This window comes from Balaenoptera borealis, assembly GCF_965194805.1.
Source record: "Balaenoptera borealis genome assembly, chromosome: 12".
NCBI lineage: Eukaryota > Metazoa > Chordata > Mammalia > Artiodactyla > Balaenopteridae > Balaenoptera > Balaenoptera borealis.
Genome location: NC_138869.1, coordinates 93341106 through 93357187, shown reverse-complemented (window position 1 = coordinate 93357187; position 16082 = coordinate 93341106). Strand labels below are relative to the sequence as shown.

The following is a 16082-nucleotide window of genomic DNA, read 5'->3' as shown; positions in this document are numbered from 1 at the left end:
TTCCCACAAGACACTTACTAATGCTAATGGGAAAAATAGTAACTTTACATTGCAGAGGCCATGTTCAAAGTACATCACTGGTAGATGAGACCTATAAACATCATGTACCTCCCTGATATGATGGGCTGCGAGGGGCACAGCATCACTTCTGTAGTAGTATTGCCAAAAATTCGTAATCTGAATTTAGTCATCAGCAAACATCAGACCAACTCAAATTGAGGGACATTTTACAAAATAACTGATCTGTATTCTTCAACAGTGTCAAAGTCGGGAAAGACAAAGGAAGAATGAAGAACTGTCCTAGATTGGGTATCATATCAAATGTTAATAGTATCGTATCAATGTTAATTTCCTGGTGTTGATAATTATTCTTTGGTTATGTAAAATGTTATCATCTGGGGAAGCTGGGTGAAGGTTATACATGAATTAATTGTAATAATATTGCAACTTAAAAAAAAATCTAAAGTTATTTCAAAAGAAAAAAATAGTAAAAGGTAAACAAATTAAGAATATACTGAAACCTGATTTCCCCCTTCTGCAATCTATTCCATCTCCATTGATAGCAATTTCATTCCTCTTATAGTCCAGGCCCTAAACTTGGAAGTCAGCATCCTCTATTTCTCTTTTTTTCTCTCATACCCTAAATCCAGTCTACAGGAAATTCTATGGGTTGTGTTCTCAAATATGTCCAGAATCTAACCACTTCTTATCACCTCCTCCTCTTGCCTCCCTAGTCCAGGATGCCGTCAGTACCTGCCTGGATTATTGCAACAGCTTTCTAACTGACCTCCTTGATCCACCCCTCCTCTCAAAACCTTCTGAAGCCTCCCATTTCTTTCAGAGTAAAAGCCAAAGTTTGACTATGGCCCATGAGGCCACACATGATCTGGTTTTGTTCACTCTCTGACATCTTTTCCTATTACTTACTCCATTCCAACCACTCTGATCTTCCTGCTGTCTCTCTCTCTTTTTTAAAAAATTATTTATTTATTTATTTTTCTTTCAGTATAGTTGATTTACAATACTATGTAAGTTTCAGGTGTACAACATACAAGAATTTTGATTCATAATTTTTAAAGGTTATACTCCACTTATAGTTATAAAATATGGGCTATATTCCCTGTGTTGTACGATATATCCTCATAGCTTATTTATTTTATACAGAGTAGTTTGTTCCTCTTAATCCCCTGCTCTTGTCTTACCCCTCCCCCACTTCCCTCTCCCCACTGGTAACCACTAGTTTGTTCTCTAATACCTGAGTCTGTTTCTTTTTTGTTACATTCACTAGTTTGTTTTATTTTTTAGAGTCCACGTATAAGTGATATCATATAGAGTATTTGTCTTTCTCTGTCTGACTTATTTCATTAAGCATAATACTCTCCAGGTCCATCCATGTTGTTGCAAATGGCAAAATTTCATTCTTTTTTATGGCTGAGTTGTATTCCATCATATATATATATCACATCTTTATCCATTCATCTGTTGATGGACCCTGCTATCTCTTGAACATGGCAGGTGTGCTCTTCCCTTAGAGGCTTTCCACTGGCTGGTCCCTTTTACTTGAATGCTCTTTCCCCACGCATTCCTTTGCTAACTTCCTCATCTTTTTAAAGCTTTTGCCTAAAGGTCTTTTTCTCAATGAGCCTACCAATGTAGGCTTAAAAATTGCAAGTCCATCTTTAAAACTTGGAATCCTCACTCTTGGTTCTCCTTAATCTGCAGCAAATTTTTGGCCATTTTATCACCTCTGAGCACAATATATAATTTTTATTTATAAATATGATATATATTATTATATAACTCAGTAAGTTTGTTATTTGAGTCATATATTACTGAAGGACAGAGAAAACATCATATGTCTCTTTCCCAATCAGGGAGTTAGACAACTGTTATAAATTGTTTAAAAGCTAAGAGAATATGTAAAAATAGGATGAGCCAGGACTCTTGGTTGCAAGTGAAAGAAATCCACTCAAATTAGCTTCAGGGATCAAAAGGGGGGATTTACTTGTTCACAGAACTGAAGAGCTCAGAAGTAAATCTAGCTCCAGGCATGTGGATGTAGGGGGCTTACAGCTGTCCTCAGAACTTACTGATTTCTTCCTACATCGCTCAGCTCTACTTTCCTCCGAAATAGCCTGGGTCTCAGGCAGGTGTTCTCCACGTGGTCGTCCTGGAAGCTCCAACCACAGATTCTCCCACTTGACTGAGAGCCCAGAATTCACTCTGACCTGGCATGGGTTACCTGCCCTGAGGCAAGGGAATGTGGTGATCTCGTGGCTTTGGCCTGGGCCACAAAAACAGCCCCCAAACCACCCATAGTGAGAGTGGGAGAAGGAAAAGATACAATTAATTACAGAAATGAGCCAAACCAATTTGTGTAAATTGATAGAATAGTTGACATTAGAAGTATAGCACTCTGACCTCTAGTGGTTAGATTACATGGAGAAAATTCAGCATTAGCCCAAAGACAACAGCAGGTTAATTTATTTCACATTGTGTTTTATATAATCTTTTCTCAGTTTATTTAAGACCATCAGTGTCCTTCCCTTTTATCCTCTACATTGAAGCATTCACCTGTTTGGGGCAAATTTTCTTTTGGCCTTTCTTGTATCCTTTCTTTTTTCTCTATTTCTACGATCACCATCTTTTTCTTGGTTTCATATTTAGACCACTGTGATAATCTCCTAACTTATTTCCTTATTTTTAATCCTTTATGAAAACAAACACCTGAAAAGCCTTGCTTAAAAACTGCTTTAGTTGTATGGTGTCCAGCTGGGGAATTTACTCTGACAATTTATCAGATCCAATCAAAATCCCTGGGTCTAGCATTAATTTTCATGTGCCCCCTCATCCTTTTGTAATTAAGAAATTCCAGTTAGCTTTCCACCACATGCAGTGGGAAGCTAACATAAATAATAATATATTTGCATAATACATGTTGACCTGCTGAACTTTAAAAATTGAGAACACACACTTTCCTTATCTCATATATAATAGATTAATCCATTTTAAATTTCATTCTACTAAACTTACATAATATTCTACACAGAAAATTTCATATACACTTACTATCATTTTTCAAGAGTGAATTAAATGCATGATTTATTTACCATAAAAAGATACTGATTGGAACAAATTTATAAGTACACTAGCTAATTACTCAAATCATAAGCTAAATCTAAAATATGTGCTCCTAAAAACAAAAAACAAACAAAAAAAACAAAAATAAGATATGTGCTCCTAAATTTTTTTAAATTAATTAATTTATTTTTTGTTTTTTATTTTTGCTTTGGGTCTTCGTTGCTGCATGCAGGCTTTCTCTAGTTGCGGCGAGCAGGGGCTGTTCTTTGTTGCGGTGCGCAGGCTTCTTATTGTGGTGGCTTCTCTTGTTGCAGAGCACAGGCTCTAGGGCACACGGGCTTCAGTAGTTGTGGAGCACAGGTTTAGTTGCTCTGTGGCATGTGGGATCTTCCTGGACCTGGGCTCCAACCTGTGTCCCCTGCACTGGCAGGCGGATTCTTAACCACTGCGCCACCAGGGAAGTCCCTGTGCTCCTAAATTTTTATAACTTTATTTTATTCTTTCTTGGTTAGTGGCTGAGATAGTAAGAATTCTCTAACTTCATTATTGCCCACATTTTCTCTTTGATTTTCACTGTAAAGAATATTAAAAGACTGAGTTAATTACTCTGAAGGTTTATAGATTTTATTGCACATTTCCCTTATCATTTTTTTCTTTTTTTCTCTCCAATGTTTTTCTTTATTTGAAATTTTGCATTTTTAATGAAAGTATACAGTCTCTTTCTTCTGAAGTATTTATATAGAGTAAAAAAAAAAAAAAGTCCCTGAAGTCAGACTGCTTAAGCTTCAGTTTTCTCCTCTGTAAAAAGGGGATAATGAGGATAATAATAGTTCTCCTAATTTATAGGATTACTTATAGAGTCATTGTGATGAAAACATTTGGTAATTCACATAGAGGGCTTAGGATGGTTACTGGCACACACACATAAGTTCTCAAAAAATGTTAGGTTTTACTATTATTTTATAGATTCACTTGCATTTTTAGCATGTCTTTGTGTACACGAATTGGTTTGTCTACCACCAACATTTATAAAGCATTTAATATTATATTGTTGGCTGAAAAAACAATAACAATATGGAGCGTCTATTCTTATGAAGTTTACAATCTAATTTGAGAAACAAAGCATAAATATTTAAAATTTGTAGACAAAATGTGGTATATACATACCATGGAATATCATTTAGCCTTAAAAAGAAAGGATATTTGATATGCTACAACACGGATGAACCTCAAAGACATTTTACTAAGTGAAATAAGCCAGTAACAAAAGGACAAATACTGTATGATTCCACTTATATGAGGAACCTATAGTAGTCAGATTCATACAGACAGAAAGTAGAATGGTGGTCATCAGGGGTTGGGGAAAAGGGGGATTAGGGACTTATTGTTTAACAGGTTGAGAGTTTAAGTTTGGGGAGATGAAAATGTTCTGGAGATGGATGGCTGCACAAAAATGTGAATGTACTCAATGCTACAGAACTGTACACTTAAAAACGGTTAAAATGGTAAATTTTACGTTATGTATATCTTAACATAATAAAAAGATTTAAAATTTAAATATTCATATGAAAGAAAATACTACAGTGTAACAGATAAACCAGTAAATTATAAATTATCAAATGTCATTTTATTTATAAAATGCATCCATTTATTTTTTGAATAAATAATACATCTGCATGGTCCAAAAATAAAAGGTACAAAATGATATACAGGGAAAAGCAAATCTTCCTTTAGCCACTCAGTTCCTTTTCCCAGAGACATGACTCCGTTACCAATTATTTATATATTCTGCCACAGATTTTATACGTGTATAAAACTGTAGTTGTAACTATAGTCATACACTCTATGCACTATGTTGCAAATTTCTTTTTCCACTTAAGAATAGATAGTGCATTAAATGCAACCTTTTTCTTTTTCAGGAGCTGTAGACACCATAAAGATGTTTAACCAATATCCTATTGAGAAGCCAGAGAGAGTTTTCAGTCTTTTGCTATTGCAAGCAATCTTTCAAAGAATAATCTGGCACATATGTCATTTTGTGTAACTGTGAGCATTTCCATAAGTTAAATTCCTAGAGGTAGTGTCACTGGCTTTTCAAATGATTCAGATTAAAAGTGCCTAAAGAGACAGATTTCGCCAAAGAAGTACTGGCGTCAGTTGCTTTATCCCCAAACTTGGAAACTTCCTTGTATCCTCTTCTTCTACACCTATCAATCTCTAAGTCTTGCTGATTTTTACCTCCTCAGTCTCTTCTGTCCTCCCTTTTCATTTTCCCATTGCTCACAGCCAACAACTTGATTTATGCTTTTCACTATTTCTTCATGTCTGAAATGTTGTCCTCAAACCCATCCTCCTGAGAGAATATTCTGCTCAGACATTTTCATGCTACCCAATACATCCAGGATTAGGTCTAATGTCTTTATTTTAGCAAACAAGGTTCACCTTAATCTGATCCCTGCACTTTCCTTTCCAGCCTTCTCTGCTGTCATCCAACTTTACTCTTTTTTGCTTTTATAATGTACAATAGTTTATAGTTTCAGGCCCCCATGCATTGGCCCTCACTGTCTCCCCAGTCTGGAATACCTTTGTCCATTTCCCTCACTTCACCCCTGGGGGAAGTCCTGATCTCTCTGTTGTGCTCCACAGGCCCCTTGCGTTCCTCTTCCATAGGGATTGCTATTCTCTACTGAAGCTATATCCTTGCAGTAGCCTGAAAGGGTGGTAGGGAGTTGTCTTTCTTCCTTTCTAGCTCCAGCATCCAGCAAGTGCATATCATATGGTATGCACTCCATGAAATTTGTTTGAACTTAACCAGATCTTGGGGAGAAGGGGTGCACTCATTCATTGATTCAACATGTTTATTGAGAGGCTATTAAGTGCAAGATTATGAGCTAGGCAGTGGGATTACCGCCAAGAAGAAGGTGACCCAGGGCCTACTTTTGGTCTAGTGAAAGAGATGGGGCAACATAAACACACAATTCTAATTCAGCTGGGTGAAGACTGCTGTGGACCTTAGGTCTCAGTTCAGATTTTTTTTTTTGGATGAGCAAAGGGTGCCATTTTAGCTAGAGGGAAATACACTAGGAAAGTCATTTACAAAATAAGTCAATTGCCCCAAATCACTGTGAAACCCCGTCACGCATAATTTCGACTTCCTGTTCATGGCTATTGTCTTCAGTTTCTAAAGTGGAAATGCTTTTCTGGTAAACAAGGTCAGTGTCTGGGGTAAAGAATAATAAGGTGAGATAACTCATGGAAGGCAACCAGGTCAGAATCTGTATATACTCCATGAAAATTCTCTTTCTCTGCTAAATTGCTGCTCCTAGACTGTCTTCTAAGCATTAAAACAAACAAACAAACAAACAAAAAACACCAAAAACCTTGCTTGGTGTTAAATTATCTATATTAAGTTCAATCCAACTGTTCTTTTTTTACCCTTCTCCATTTTCTTTAATACGACCTATTTTCACAAAAGGTCGAGGAAGCTGGTAAAATGTAATGAACAGAGCAGATTCTCTGGGAGTCCGGCAGAGTTGGGTTTAGCACAGAGGACTGTCACTGCTACCAGAATCACTTCGGGCACGTAATTAAACTCCCAGTTTCCTCTTTTGTAAAATAAGTATAATAATAAATAAGTGGGGAGATAATGTTTATGGAAAGCTCTGAACACAGTACCCGACACGTAGTAAGAGCTCAGGAGAAGTTAGCTATTAAACGATTCTAAGAACTCGAGGTCTTGAAGGTCTTATCTTCGTTCTGGCAACCAAGAGAATCGTTAAATGAAATCATTACTAAACCAAGTTGAACCTGAACGCGCACTTCCAGCGATGATGTAATTTGATCTCTCCGGGCCACCGTCTGCGAGCATGCGTAAATAAACGTGGCGGGACGTATGTGTCATGGCGAGCTCCATCTAAAGTCGCTGCAGTTTCCGGAGAGTGGCGTGTAGGTTCTCTTACTTTTGGCTGCTGGCTTGTTATTTCCCGACTGCTGGATAAGGGTGGCGGGTGGATCAGTGAGGGGCAGGGTTTGGTCAGAGTTCCTTTTACGGCGGAGCCTTGTTTCCCCAGTTTTAGTCTTTCTCGGGAGGTTTGCTGGTTTGTTTCGCAGTTAAAAGGGAACTTACCAGCTGGGCTGGGGGAATTGGGAGGCAGGTAGCGCTGCCAGAAGTGAGGACGGGTCTTTGGCCTTAGGTGCTGCAGGGCTGTAAGGAGTATTTAAGGGACCTCGTTGCTTATTGACAAATCTAACTTCATTCGTTTTCCCACTTTCTGCGTTAGTGAGTTTGTGGGATGGGACAAGGCTTTCACAGTTAACCTAGCTTTCACAGAGCTGTATCTCAGAAATTTAAACTGAAGTTGGTCTGAAGATTAGGTGTCTTGATTTTTCACTTTTCCTTCTTGTTTACTGATAAAACCTGTTTCTGAATCTCGGGACGACACGTGTCTTTCGTGTGTCAGGTGATGTGGATACTTACTTCATTGCCATATTTCTGTTTTGTAGTTATCGGTATTACTTGAATCACGCAGACGTGTTGTAGTGCTGGATAGTATTTATTAACTACGGCCAGACGCTGGATCTCAGTCATAGCAAATGTGGCATGTTAACACACCTGTCCTAATCAGACAGAAATTGGGAGTAGTATGGAACATCATTAACCCTGCTGTATAAAGTAGCCTTTTATGGAGTTTAATCCCTTTTAGGTAGTTTTAAAGAGCCCTTACTGTGGTTTTGTGTAGTTGTTGCGAGCTTGCTTTTTCTAATCACTTTTTATTTTCCAGACTCATCGTTCAAGAAGATTTGAGACTAATTGCGAATAATCAAGGTACTCATTTATTTTAAGCCTTTTATGTTGGAGTGACGTGTTACATATTATAACGTGCAGAAAGGTAGCCTAATTTTAATTTCTTAGTGATTTTGCCACCATCATTATCTGGAAACGCCAAGATCTCCCTATCACTAAATCCAAGAAACGTTTTCATTCATTTTACTTAACTTTGCATTACCTGCATTGAGCAGCACTGACCATGTCCACCTCTTTCACATGCTCGCTTCCTTTTCCTTTTGTGACCCACTGATTTTCTTCTTCTCTAGTGGCTTTTTCTTGATCTCCATTATAGGCTGGTTCTCTTCTGTGTGGCAGGTAAATATGGAGTTTCTTAAGGCTTGGGTCCTGTCCTCTTTCCAATTAGAAGAAATTCTGTTCTCTTTCTCTGGGTGAGCTAATGCACATCCTCATCAACATTGTTGTTCTCTTTTTTATTCTAGCCATCCTAGTGTGTGTGAAGTGGTGTCTCATTGTGGTTTTGATTTGCATTTTCTTTCTTTTTTTTTTTTTAAATATTTATTTATTTATGGCTGTGTTGGGTCTTCGTTTCTGTGCGAGGGCTTTCTCTAGTTGCGGCAAGTGGGGGCCACTCTTCATTGCGGTGCGCGGGCCTCTCACTATCGCGGCCTCTCTTGTTGCGGAGCACAGGCTCCAGACGCGCAGGCTCAGTAATTGTGGCTCATGGGCCTAGTTGCTCCGCGGCATGTGGGATCTTCCCAGACCAGGGCTCGAAACTGTGTCCCCTGCATTAGCAGGCAGATTCTCAACCACTGCGCCACCAGAGAAGCCCGATTTGCATTTTCTTGATAGCTAATGATGTTGACATCTCATCATGTTATTGGTCGTTTGTATATCTTCTTTGGAGAAATGTCTGTTCAAATCCTTTGCTCATATTTTTCGTTGGGTTATTTGTCTTTCTGTTGTTGAGTTGTACGTGTTCTTCATGTATTCTGATACCAGACCTTTATCAGACATTTGATTTGCAAATATTTTCTCCAATTGTATGAGCTCTCTTTTCACTTTCTTGATGGTGTCCTTTGAAGCATGAAAGTCTTAAATATGAAAGTCTTAAATGTAAGTGCAGTCTGTTTTTTCTTTTGTTGCTTATTCTTTTGGTGTCATAACTAAGAAACCAGTGCTTATTCTAATGTCATGAACATTTACACCTATCTTATAAGAGTTTTATAGCATTAGTTCTTAAATTTAGGTCTGCAGTCAATTTGAGTTAAATTTTGTATGTGATGTGAAGTAGGAATCCAACTTCATTCTTTGCATGTGGCTATCCAGTTGTCCCAGCACCATTTGTTGAAAACACTACTCTTTTCCTCATTGAATTTTCTTGGCACCCTTGTTGAAAATCAGCTGACCAGGTAATATAATTTTGACAAGCATTCTAGATGATTTTTATGTACAATAATTCTAGGACAGTGATTCTTAAACTTTAGTGTACATCAAAATCACCTGGAGGGCTTGTTAAAGATTGCTGAGCTTTACTCAGAGTATCTGATTCAGGAGATTTTGAGTGGGACCCCAGACTTTTCATTTCTAACAAGTTCCCCAGTGACCCCAATTGTGCTGGTGTGGGAACCACACTGTGAAAACTACTGGTGTAGGACTTTGGTTCACAACTGTGGCAACACATATGAGAATTACTGGAAAGTTTTAAAAAATATTGATGTCCAGGCTCCGTTCTAGCGATTGATTCAACTAGCCCAGGGCTCAGTTGTCGGTAATTGTCCATAGCTCCTCAGGTGACTATAATGAACACTCAAGCCTGAACCTTTGCTGTAGGAGAACAGTGGTTCTCAATCAGAGGTGTATAGTGGAATCACCTGGGCAGGTTTTACCTTCCCATCCTTAAATTCCACTCTGGAGAATGGGGCCTGGGTATTTGCTATTATAAAAGGTCTCCTAATAAATCACCTCTGTAAGTAACCAGTACTCTATATTATTCTCTCTTCATCATTTTCAATATCTCCTTTTTTCACTTACTGTTTTTATTTCCTTTATTAAACTTGATTTCCTCTGCCTTTGAGAAAAAACTTTATACGATCCTGTTGTTCCATTTAACTACTATCTTGCTTTCCTTTTATTCTGAAACTTTCATTGTTATTCACTTATTTAATAATTTCTGAAGGCTACCAATTCCATTTACCAGTTCATTGGCAGTAAGAACGTGACCTAATTAATAGTGATGAGTGAGTTTGTTCAGGTGCTTATTATATGCAGCCAGGTTTAGGAACCTCTGCATTATATATTTGTCTCTTTTGTGTCCCTAGAGTGAATTTCTGGAAATGGAATTGCTCGGCAAAAGGATATAAGTTTTAAAGTTTGATATGTATTGCCAGATTGCCCTTCAGAAAGGGTATGTCAGTTTTACCATGCTTTCAGCTAACAGTTGGGTTTTTGTCAGTCTTTGTTATCAGTGGGGTAGATGGAAAATAACTCCTTGTTTAAACACATGCCCTCAGTGTGTTTGAGCATTCTTTCCTATGCTTAATGGCTATTTGCATTTCTTAAGTGTGTTGCCTTTTTTGGCTTTGCCCATTTTTTTCTGGAATGTTTTTCTTTCTTAGGGTTGCCTTAGACTCTTGCATTATTTGTGCTTTGCCAATGAAGCAGAGCCATGTGGGGAGAGCTTGGTGTTGAGAGAGGGCCTAGGTTCTAATTTTAGCTCTATCAGTGGACAAATCCTTTAGCTCCTCTGGACTTCAGTTTTGTAAAATAAGAGGCTTAGCAGTGTTCCTTGCTTCCCTAACTCTGATATTGTATGTCTACTGCAGTAGACCCCTCTCAGCTCTCTTCTTCCATACTGTTTCCCTTCAGTGGATCCATAAGCAATTGTGTATGGGATGTAAATATTGTGTAATTAAAAAAAGTGAATATATGTCATTCAATTTATAATCCTTCAGTAGTTCTTTAGTAACATTGAAAGGCACTACCTGGTCTTAGCCTTTCTCACTTAACTTTGTTATTTCATAGAGTCATAGTTCATAGAAGAAACCGTAGGGGTTGGGTATTTATTTCACCTTCTCACCTACTGTAAGAATTTCCTCCTACGTTATAGAAAGACTAGCTAAATTCAGCTTAAGCAAGTGTTTATTTATCCATTCATTCAACAGGTATTCTGCGCCTGCTGTGGGCTAGGCATTGTTACAGGTGTTGTAGATATAGTGGTGAAAAAGAGATGACACCCTTGTTCTTATGGAGCTTACACTGTAGTGAGAAAGACAGATGCAGTTATATATATGGAGTCAGGTAGGTAAGTGTTATGAAGAAAAATGAAGCGTAAAGTGGGTTAGAGGCCGGTGAGAATGTGGGGGATGCCTAATCAGTGTGTGCTTATTTTAGATAGGGTGATTAGGAAAAGGCCTCTCCAAGGTGTCATTTGAGTAGAGAAGTAGGCATCAAGGCATACGAATATCTGGGGATGATATTCAAGGCAGAGGAAGAGCAAGTGTGAAGGCCCTGAGTCAGAAGCTAGTTTGGCCTGCTCAGAGAATGTCTGAAAGATTATTACAGTTGGGGCAGAGTGGGAGGTAGCAGAGGGGGCATATTTTGTTAGACTGGGTAGTGTACAGTAGAAAGTATTTATTGAGAAGCTGCAGTGTGCTAGACAGTTCTAGGCACCACCTGGGATAAAGCAGTGAACAAAGCACCCAAAATCCTTTACCTCTCCCTGCCCCCCCCATCCCCCCAAGAGTATATATCCTAGTAGAAAGAGATAGTAACAAAATAATGAAGATATTTTCATGGAGGAAGAAATTTTCCTGTACCTTTCTAGGTTCTTCTGGCTGGTCTAAGAATTAAACTGACAGATTAACAGGAGGCAAATAAAACGAAAGTTTAATAACATGTATACATGGGAGAGACCCAGGCAAACAGTAACTCGCCCAAGTGGTTGAAACCCTTGCCTTAAACCCTTTTGTCTTCAGCTAAAGACAAAAGAGGATCTTGGGGGTAGTGGTTTGGGACCTCAGAGGGGAGGAAGGCAATTGCCATGCCATGGAAAAGCAAATGTTTGGTAACAGAGAGGAATTTTAACAGACTTTGCTAGGTTCCTCCCTGTCTGCACACGTAGTTCATACTCTAGTTATCTGTGGTGATTACTCCTTTCCTGGAACAGATGCTCTGTTTACATTCTTTTAGGCATTTACGGGGAAGGTCAGAGTTTCTTCCTGAATCTTTTGGTCCTTGATTGTTTTCAGCTCAAAATAATCGGCGTGGCAAGCAGACATTTTGGGGTGGCAAGTTTGCTCCCCTGTAATATCTAAGCAGGTGGTGAAGTGCTGTGGTAAGGAAACAAGGTGGGGAAGGTGGATAGGAGTTGTGTGTACCTGGTGAGGTGGGAGTTGCTCAGGAAGGCCTCACTGGTGACATTTGAACAAAGTCCCAAAGGGCTTGAAGGCATTCCAGGCAAGACGAAGACCTTGCAATCAGTGTGTGCCTGGTGGGTGTGAACTAGCCAGGATGCCCGTGTGGCCGAGTGGAGTGAGAGGGGAGAGTGGTAGGCAGTGGGGTCACAGAGGTAACAGGAAGCTGATTATGTCCTTGTAGAACTTTGTAGCAGTTTTTACTCTGGGGCTTTTTACTCTGAGATGGAATACCAAGGGAAGGTTTTGATCAGAAGCCTGAGAAGAATTTAGGTTTTAAAGGGATCCCTGGCTTACGTGCTGCAAGTGTCCTTCGGGAATTAAGGGTAGAAGCAGGGTGACTATTACAGTCATCCAGGCAAGAGTTAATGTTGGTTTGGACCAAGAATGTAACAGTGGGTATGGTCAGAAATAGATTCTGAACATATTTGGAAGGTCAAGCCAGCAGGCTTTTGTTGGTGGATTGGATTTAGGGTGAAGGAAAGAGAGGAGTCAGGGATGGTTCCAGGATTTTTGGCCTGAGTGGGTGGAAGGTTGGGGTTGCCTTTAAGTGAGACGGGGAAAGTTGCGCGAGCATCTGGTGTGATGTTGTTGGTTGCAGGTGGGGTGAGGTGGAGAGAGGATCAAGAGTTTTGTTTTTGACCTTTTAATTTTGAAATAACTATTAGACATTCAAGCAGGGGTGTTGAATAGGCAGTTGGACATCTGAGCCTGAAGTTCAGGGGAGGACTGGGGCTGGTTATATAAGCATACAGTTGGTATTTCAAGGCCTCGGGACTGGATGAGATCACCTAGGGTGTGTCTGTAACTAGAGAAGAGAAGTCCTGTGGGCATTCCACGTTGAGAAGTTGGAGAGATGAGGAGGAACCAGCAAAGGAGACTTGGGGAGTGGTTGACATGGTAGGAGGAGAACTCAGAGTGTGGGATTCCAGAAGCCAGTGAAGAAGATAGCTTTAGGAGGGAACGCGTGGACAATAGTGTCAGATGCTGCAGACCGGGTCAGGCGAGATGGCTGAGAATTGACCGCTGTGTACACTGTTGTGAGTCACTGAAATCAGGACAGCAGTTTTGGTGGAGTGGTCGGGGTGAAAGCCCGGTTTAGTAGAGAATGGGAGGGGGAAATTGGAGACAGTTCTTGCAAGGAGTTTTCTTTTAAAGGATAGAAATGTGGTGGAGATAGTAGGTAGAGGAAGTGGGGCCCGGATGAGGTTTTTGTTTTTCAAATGGGAGAAATAACAGTATGTTTATACCCAGATAGTAGTGATTTAGTAAAGAGACAATTAGTGATGATGCAAGAAGAGGAAGCATGGCTGGAATTCTGTGCTCGAGCAGGTCAGAGTAGAGGGATTGTTCTAAGGTGGGTGGGCAGTTCATTCACTGTAACGGATTGATATGTGGGCAAAGACCCATTTCACGGTAAGAGAATGAAGTCATCCATCTGTACAGAATGTGGGAGGGGATCTGAAGGTCGGCTTCATTCAGGCCTTCTGTTTTCAGTACCGTCTGCAGCCTCATGAAGAGGAGATCTGTGAGAAATTAATTTTCAGAAAACTCCGAAGATCAGCGAGTTTAAGTTTCTTTACCGCAGCTCTTCCCAGTCCTTGCTCTACTAATGCATACTGGGAACCTGTAAGAGGCAGACTTTCCCAAATTTATTTGACCACAGAACTATTTCTTCACTGATAGTTAACAAATAGAACGAATTTGGGAAAGACTAACCTAGTTCATTTCACCTTACCTATAGTTTGCTGAGTCGGCCAGGGCTCTCGTTTGCAAGAACAGAAACCCCAACTCCAATGAATTTAAGCCACAGAGGGAATTTATTAGCTCACGTGACTGGGCAGAGCAGGGCTGCATCTGGCTGCAGGCGTTGGTTGGACCCAGTTGCTCAAATAATGTCAGTGTTGCTCATTATCTCTCCAGCTCTTAGACGGCTTTCCTGCCTTGGGTAGGTTTCTGCTTTGTGACAGGCAAGATGGCCCCCAGTATCCTCAAGTTGACAGCCTCCTAACTTAGCCACTTCAGTGAAAGAGAAGCCAGCTCTCCTGTTAGCCCCGGCATAGAAGTTCTCGTGATGATTCTGACTGGCTCGCCTTGTCATGTCCAAACCTGAAACAATCATTGTGGCCCAGAGGATGAATTACTCTGGCAGGCATGGGTCTCATGTGCCATGGCTGCATCTGGGGAAGGAGGAGGCCTGTGACTGACAGTCCTACCCTGACCACGTGGTATGTGTGTTCACTATAATTTAAACAGTTCTTGATTGATTGCCATCTGGGTTATTTCTGATCTTTTGTTCTTCTGAGCAATGTAAAGCTAGCTGAGAATTGAACACAGATTTGTCTGATTTACAGGGCGTAGTTTGTCATACTTGTAAAGAGTGCATTACAGCCAAGGGCACAAAATGAGCCTGGCTGGAAATACTCTGTTAATGGAAAGATGGGAATCTGACAAATGAAGAGAAGGAATATTCATCAGAAAGGCTCGAGACCAGTGGAGAGTGTAGGACCCTTAATGCTGGTTTAGGCGACCTGGATGAAAAGTGGTCATTCCGGGTAATTAAGTAGGCCGTAGAGTCTCGCACAGCACGTGGGCTCAGGCTCATCTGCCGTGGAGTCTTTGAGCTGCTTTGGGTAAGTTAGCTTCTCTGTGTTTTAGATTACTCTTCATTTTTTTTTTTATTTGGCTGTGCCATGCGGCTTATGGGATTTTAGTTCCCCGACCAGGGATGGAACCCAGGTCCTTGGCAGTGAGAGTGCAGAGTCCTAACCATTGGACAGCCAGGGAATTCCCTAGATTACTCTTTAAAGTGAGTATAACACCACCCCCTACCTCCTGGAGTTGTTGTGAATGGTTAATGAGGTGGTGCTGTGACGCATTTGCTTCCTGTCTGGACACAGTGTTAGCGGAGGTCTGCCAGCAAGTGTCCTCAAGGATCGGTAGATCTCATTTTCCTGTGCTTCGCTTTATTGTGCTTCGCAGATGTTGCCTTTTTTTGTTTGTTTGTTTTTGTTTTTGCACATTGAAGCTTTGTGGCAACACGGCATCCAGCATGTCTGTTGGTGCCATTTTCCCAACAGCATTTACTCTGTGTCTCTGTGCCACATTTTGGTAATTCTCGCAGTATTTCAAACTCTTTCATCATTGTTATATTTGTTATGGTGATCTGTAATCATTTATCTTTGTTACTGTTGTAGTTGTTTTGGGACGCCTTGAACTACGCCTGTATGAGATAGCGAACTTAATTGGTAAATGTGTGCTCCTACTTACACCAACTGGCCCTTCCCCCGTCTCTCCCCCTTTCCTCGTGCCTCCCTATTCCCTGAGACACACCGATACTGAAATTAGGCCAGTTAATAACCCGGCAGTGGCTTCTAAGTGTCCAAGTGAAAGGAAGAATTGCATGTCTCTCAGTTTAAATAAACTAGAAGTGATTAATCTTAATGAGGAAGCCGAGATAGACTGAAAGCTAGGCTTCTTGTGCCAGTTAGCCAAATTGTGAATGTAAAGGAAGAGTTCTTGAAGGATATTAAAACAGATCCTCCAGTGAACACATGGATGATAAAAAAGCAAAACAGCCTTATTGCTAATATGGAGAAAGTTTGAGTGGTGTGGATAGATGATCAAACCAGCCTCAACGTTCCCTTAAGCCAAAGCCTAATCTTGAGCAAGGCCCTATAACTCTGTTCAATTCGGTGCAGGCTGATAGAGGTGAGGAAGCTACAGAAGAAAAGTTTGAAGCTAGCAGAGGTTGGTTCATGAGGTTTAAGGGAAGAAGCCGTCTCCATACGTAAAAGTGC

The 16082-nt window shown here is 40.3% G+C and overlaps 1 protein-coding gene across 3 annotated transcripts in view; it reads left to right on the top strand.

Annotated features, from left to right (window-relative positions):
- The first annotated feature begins 6930 nt into the window (after positions 1 to 6930).
- The window catches only part of CDKAL1 (CDKAL1 threonylcarbamoyladenosine tRNA methylthiotransferase), a 654356-nt gene continuing 645204 nt past the window's right edge, over positions 6931 to 16082 (top strand). Inside the window, exons 1-2 of one of the 3 annotated variants that reach the window (XM_082346348.1) lie at positions 6931 to 7026; positions 7863 to 7906. In XM_082346348.1, the coding sequence (XP_082202474.1) occupies positions 6974 to 7026; positions 7863 to 7906 (97 nt within the window). In that variant the 5' untranslated portion in view covers positions 6931 to 6973. Of the gene's footprint in view, positions 7027 to 7074; positions 7542 to 7862; positions 7907 to 16082 lie in introns of those variants that run through there. The other 2 variants (XM_082346350.1, XM_082346349.1) reach the window with 2 other exon arrangements.